General features: G+C 43.5%; 1 protein-coding gene across 5 annotated transcripts in view; it reads right to left on the bottom strand.

Moving 5' to 3' along the window:
* Dennd2a (DENN domain containing 2A) overlaps positions 1-6,156 on the bottom strand; it is a 139,245-nt gene that overhangs the window by 9,026 nt on the left and 124,063 nt on the right. For all 5 annotated transcript variants that reach the window (XM_029558861.1, XM_008823512.3, XM_008823511.3 and 2 more), the window contains one exon: positions 293-470. In XM_029558861.1, the coding sequence (XP_029414721.1) occupies positions 293-470 (178 nt within the window). The remainder of the gene's footprint in view (positions 1-292; positions 471-6,156) is intronic.

Below are 6,156 nucleotides of genomic sequence, written 5' to 3' on the forward strand. Positions count from 1 at the left end.
TCCTTCCTTCCTTCCTTCCTCCCTCCCTCCCTCCCTCTCTCCCTCCCTCTCTCCTTCTCTCCCTCCCTTCCATCTATGCACATGCATGGGCATGTCATAACATGCCTGTGGAGGTCAGAGGACAACTTGCAGGAATCAATATTTTCCTTTCCACCATATGGGTCTTGGGGATTGAACTCAGGTCATCAGGCTTGGTGGCCCATGAGCCACAGCATCTCCCCACTTCTAGCTCTGAGAAGGCGCCTTGGTCAGCACTCCCCTCCACTCTGTGTGCCCCAGCTCCCAGGCTCACCTCTTCCAGTGGCAGTTCCCTGAGCAGTGGCAGTGAGCTGGAGAGCAGTCCAATGAGGAAGGGTGTGGGTGAGCACACGATGTCAATCATGGCAGGTGGGAGGACCGGGATGTAGGTGTGCTGCCAGCTGAAGGGGTAGATGAGCGCCACCATTGCATGGCAGCATTTAGACAGCGTGCTGCACGGGAAAGAGACAGAGAGAGAAGAGGCTGGTTCAGTGAGGGCGAGGGCAGGGTTTCCATAGCAGAAGGCCGGGGAAGAAAGGGTGAGACTCGTCTGGAAGGGACATTGCTTAGAACACAAAGTTCTCAAATGATGAAATAGAAATGGGCAGCAAATCTATGAAAAAGAGTTCAAGTGCATTAGCCATTAGAGAAACACAAATCAAAACTACATGGAGACTCCCTTCTAACCCTGTCAGGTTGGCAGTCATTAGGACAACAATGGTGTGCTGGGATGACTCAGAGGTAACAGTGCTTGCTGTACAAGCCTGATAACCCAGGTTTGATCTCCAGAACCCGTAGTGAAAGTTGTACTCTGACCTCCATATGTGAATCTGTGGTAAGTGTGCACGCCCACTTTCACATATCATGTGTATAGACACACATACACACACACACCCCAAATAACAAATGCTGGTGGAAATTATGGACAAAAGGGAACACATACACTGCAGGGGCAGCATAAACAAGTCCAACCCCTACAGCAGAATGGAGGTTACTTAAAAAAGTAACAACAGACCTACCATATGACCCAGCTATACCACTCCTGGGCATGTACCCAAAGGATGCCAAGTCAACTCATCACAAAGATCCTTGAGCATCAAAGTTTACTGTTGTGCTGTTCATAGTAGCTGAGTTATGGCACCAACCTAGGTGTCCATCCACAGAGGAATGGGTGGTGGGTGTGGTGGTGCACACCTTTAATCCCAGCACTGGGGCAGAGGCAGGCAGATCTCTGTGAGTTCGAGGCCAGCCTGGTCTACATAGTAAGTTCCAGGCCAGCTGGGGCTACAGGGAGATGCTGCCTCAAAAAAAGACCAAAAACAAAACAAAAACCAGAGGAATGGATAAAGAGAATGTGGTATATGTACAATGGAGTTTGTTTCTTCTCTCTTCCTAGCCATAAAGAATGAAGTTGTATCATTTGAAGGAAAATGAGGAGAATCTGATGCAAACAATGTATACTGTACATATCCGGTGTAGCACATCACTCAGCTCCAGAGTGGGTCATAGGAGACACTCTGAGTCCACGCAGGAATCTATAGGAGACAGATAGCTACAGGGACTGACTTAAGGCCCTGGATAACTTACATAACTTTTACATGTAAGCCTGGTAAGCTTATTTATTTATTTATTTATTTATTTATTTATTTATTTATTTTATTTATTTATTTATATTTTTTTATAGTATTCTGTAGTCCAGGCTGGTCTGGAACTCACTATGTAACCCAGACTGCCCTCAAACTTGCAGGATTCAGCTTGTCTCATCCTCCAAGTGCTGGGTACCAGGGATAAACTACCATGTTCAGCCTTTGTAAGGGTGTTTTTTTTTTTTTTTTTTTTTGGTGTGTGTGCTTTACTTCTCTTTTTAAATAATACTTTAAATTTATTGATTGAAATTGATAAATTTGTGTTTTATACCCATTTACCAGCACCTTCCTCCAGTTCCTCCTAGTACCCACTACCTCATCTGTATTAGTTTCTTTTCTGTTGCTGTGCTAAAATACCAGGACCAAGGCAACTTGATCCGCTCTGCCTCCCAAGTACTGGAACCAAAGCCCAGTGCCACCACACCTGCCTTTGTTGGTTCTGATTAAATCATTCACTTTAAAAAAAAAATCATTCACTCTTATTCCTCTTCTCTGCTCATCTCCAAACAAAACCAAAAACAAGAGCTCTGGGTAGGCTGTGGTTTGTTCCCAAGGATTCATATACTGGTAGCTTGGTCCACAGGGAGGAACTTTTTGGGAGGTGGAACCTTGGGGGAAGAAGTACGTCACTGGGGGTGGCTGGCTGTCTCAGGAACACCGTCTTCCCCACAATGATGAACTATGCCTTTGGAATTGCTGTGGTGGGGACCTTCCTAGAACAAAGGAGGAAACAGCACGGTCTGTGCCTGAACATACACAGTTCAACGCCTGTCAAGGCCCAGCAACGTAATCACACCCAGTCAGAAAAATATGTAGCCATATATGGGAGCCAAAGAAACTGAGCTGTGATGGGGAACGAACAAATGGAGGGCATAAGAGGCTACACTTTTCTTTGGGGCTCAGCACTAATCTGCTGAGTCAGGTGCTAGCACAAATAATCTGCTTCCTGGAACTTTCTGGAAAGAAAGCCTGGGTGTTTTTACACAGAGTGCCTGCAACACTGTGAGCCAAAAAAACCCTCTTTCTCCCTTAAGTTGCTTTTTTTTTTTGGTCTTTTTGAGACAGGGTCTCCCTGTAGCCCCAGCTATCCTGGAACTCACTATGTTATCTGTGTACACTGCTAGTTCCCTTTCCAATTCTCTGCCACGTTGAGATACAGCCAGAGGGACTTGGACAGAGAGATGGCACTGGGCTGTTTAGAATCACCCATCATTTCACAATGTCCACAGAACTGTGAGTCAAGTATACTTCTTTATAAAGTACACAGCCTCAGGTCTTTTGTTATAGCAATATAATACAGACTAAAACAACTAAAGCCCATTTCCTAATGGAAGTTCAATGTCTTACTGAGTATGCTTGACAGCTTAACATAGTGTTTTGTTGTAGAGACAGGATCTCACTGTGCAACCCTGACGGGCCTGGAACTCACTTTGTAGACCAGTTGGCCTGGAAATCAGAGATCTACCTGCCTCTGACTCCTTAGTTCTGGGATCAGAGGTATGCATCACCACACCTGGTTTAACACTGAAGTTTTTTCTTTGCTTTATTCCAGTTTCTCAGTCATGCATGAATACCTATGGTGCAGTCAGAAAACGAGGCTAATTCCCTTGGTATTCACATGAACTCCAAATCGGTCCATCTGGGGGCTAAGGATGTAGGTGAGTGATAGGATGCTCGTCTAGGCCTTGGGTTCAATGGGTTCAATAACAGAAAACTCCAAATGGGTCCACTTTGTAAAAGTGAAACCCAGTCACCCTTTACCTAGACTCCTAGCCAAAGGGTGATCTAGTAAATGCCTGAGGCCTTGCTTTTTAAGTTCTAAAATTAAATAAAAATAAAACAAATCCTCAAAATACACTGGGTATCAACCCCCCCAAAAAAACTCAACCCCTCTCAACACCAACCCTCCCCAAACCCTCATCTGAAACAGGGTTTTAAGCCCTCCCCTTCATCTGAAACAGGGTTTTACTATTAGATAAGCTGGCCTCAAACTCACAGCAACCCTCCTGCCTCAGCCTCTCAAGTGTTGGGATGACAGGTTTGGGCCACGACTCCTGGCAGGAGTCTCTCTTGAAGGAAAACCAGCATAGGGTATCTTATCCTGGCCATCACCAAGCATCACTGGCCACGCTCTCCTACTCAGAAGGCTGAATGAGTGAAAGGAGTAAACAGGACCATCCTTTGGCCTGAAGTTCTGCTGAACTACAAAAGAGGCATGGGCTTCAGAGGTGATTCCTGGTTTCCTCTCTTTGCCTAATCATTTCCTCTAGGAAGTCTGTGCACAGTATTCACCTCTCATTCCAATATGTTACTTAAAAAAAAATAATTTATTATTTGTATTTTATGTGTATGAGTGTATTGCCTGCATGTAGTTAAGTGCACCCATGTCGTGCAATACCTGTGGAAGACAGAAGAGCCTTTCAAACCCTGGAACTGGAGTTACGGACAGTTGTTAGCTGTCATGTAGGTGCTGGGATTCGAATGTGGGTCTTCTGCAAGAACAACCAGTGTTCTTAACCACTGAGCCATCTCTCCAGCCCCTCAATATGTTACGTCTAAAATGCAATGTGATTAGAAACTAAATTTGAGGGCCCAGTGGGCTCTCCCATGAATACACAATGCCCGTCTCAGGATGGGGGCCTTTAAACAATGTCAAATTGTTTAGGGACCTTTTGAGTTTACTGCATTGGTTTGAATTTTTAATTTATTATTTATTAACATATTTTATGAGCGTTTTGCATGCATGTCAATGTACCACATGCATGCAATGCTTGGGAGACCAGAAGAGGGCATCTGATCCCCTGGAACTGGAGTTAAGGACAGCTGTTAGCAGCCATACTGGTCCTGGGAACTGAACTTGGATCCTCTATAAGAGCAGTCAGTGTGCTCATCTTTCCAGCAAAGATTTTTTTTTTTTTGAGACAAAGGTCTCTTTTCCAAGTTCTGGCTGGCCTGGAACTCACTATATAGACCAAGCTGGTCTTACAGAGATCTGCCTGCCTCTGCCTCCTGAGTGCTGGGATTAAAGGTAAGTGCTGGCACACCCAGCCTGGTTAGGATCTCTTAAGTTTTTAAAAATTTGAGACTGCCAGAGAGTGCTGAGTTCTGGCCTCCCTCAGGCAGAGGGCCTGAGAACGCAGGGGACTGCCTGAGAGCACTCAGATCCTGCATCCACTTGGTGAAGGAAGGCTGAGTGTACCTGACTGGAACCTGAATTGGGCTTCTGTGGGTGCTCCTGAATAGCTGATCTGAAGCCAAGAGTTCCCTCCAAATTAAACCTGAGAAAACCTGAACCCTGTACCAACCAGCTTTACATAACCAATAAAGAAACAATGTAGGTACCCAGATAATACAAACAGAAGCATACTTCAAATTAATTCTCATATCAGAATCATAAACAGAAGAAATTCACATGCTAAAATCACAACAAAAGAATAATAAAATGGAAAGCCAAAACACTCTGTCCCCCACAAACTCTACCAGTCCTGTAGAAGAGTTCTACAAGGAGAACCACCTAGAGATAACCCAGGACACAATTTAAAAGAGCAATCATACACATGATCAAGAAATTCAATGAATTTAAAGAACACATGAACAAAGACCTAAAAGAAGATGGGGATAAACTTCTGAATGAATTCACAAAAGAGATAGAAACATCGAAGAAAATTCAGGCTGAAATGAAGAAGGAAGTACAAAACTCACTAAGCCAACTTGAAACAACAGGGGAAAGCCTCACAGCTAGAATGACTGAAATGGAAAACAGAATATCAATACTGGAGGATAAAGTTGAAGAAATGGACCCCTTAAGCAAAGATTATGGAAAATTTAAAAAAACACAGGAACGGAATATGCAAGAGATGTGGGACACCATGAAAAAAACAAATCTACAGATCATAGGACTAGAGGGAGGAGAAGAATTTCAGGTTAATGGTGTCGACCAGATCTTAAACAGGATTGTAGAAGAGAATTTCCCGAAATTAAGGAAAGACATCCCCATACAAATACAGGAAGCACATAGAATACCAAATAGACAGGATCAGAAAAGAAATTCCCCACAATATATCATAGTAAAAAAACTAAATGAACACAACAAAGAGGGAATACTGAAAGCAGCAAAAGAAAAACAACAAGACACATACAAAGGAAAGCCCATCAGAATTACAGCTGACTTATCAGTGCAAACTATGAAAGCCAGAACAACCTGGACCAAGGTATTTCCATTTCTACATGACAATAGATGTCAGCCCAGAATACTATACCCAACAAAAATGTCTAGTATAGTTGAGGGGGAAAAAGTCTTCCATGGCATGAATAGCCTGAAAGAATGTGTCCACAAAATAGCCTTTCAAAGAATACTTGAAGCAATACAGAGAACAGAGAGAGAAACAACTATACCCTAGGGGCAACGAAAGAATTCAAACAAAGATATAATCTAGGAAACACAAAATTATACAGAGAACACAAACAGCAATCAAAATGACAGCAACCAATA

Source organism: Nannospalax galili, unplaced genomic scaffold (assembly GCF_000622305.1).
Source record: "Nannospalax galili isolate Female #2095 unplaced genomic scaffold, S.galili_v1.0 scaffold307, whole genome shotgun sequence".
Classification (NCBI taxonomy): Eukaryota; Metazoa; Chordata; class Mammalia; order Rodentia; family Spalacidae; genus Nannospalax; species Nannospalax galili.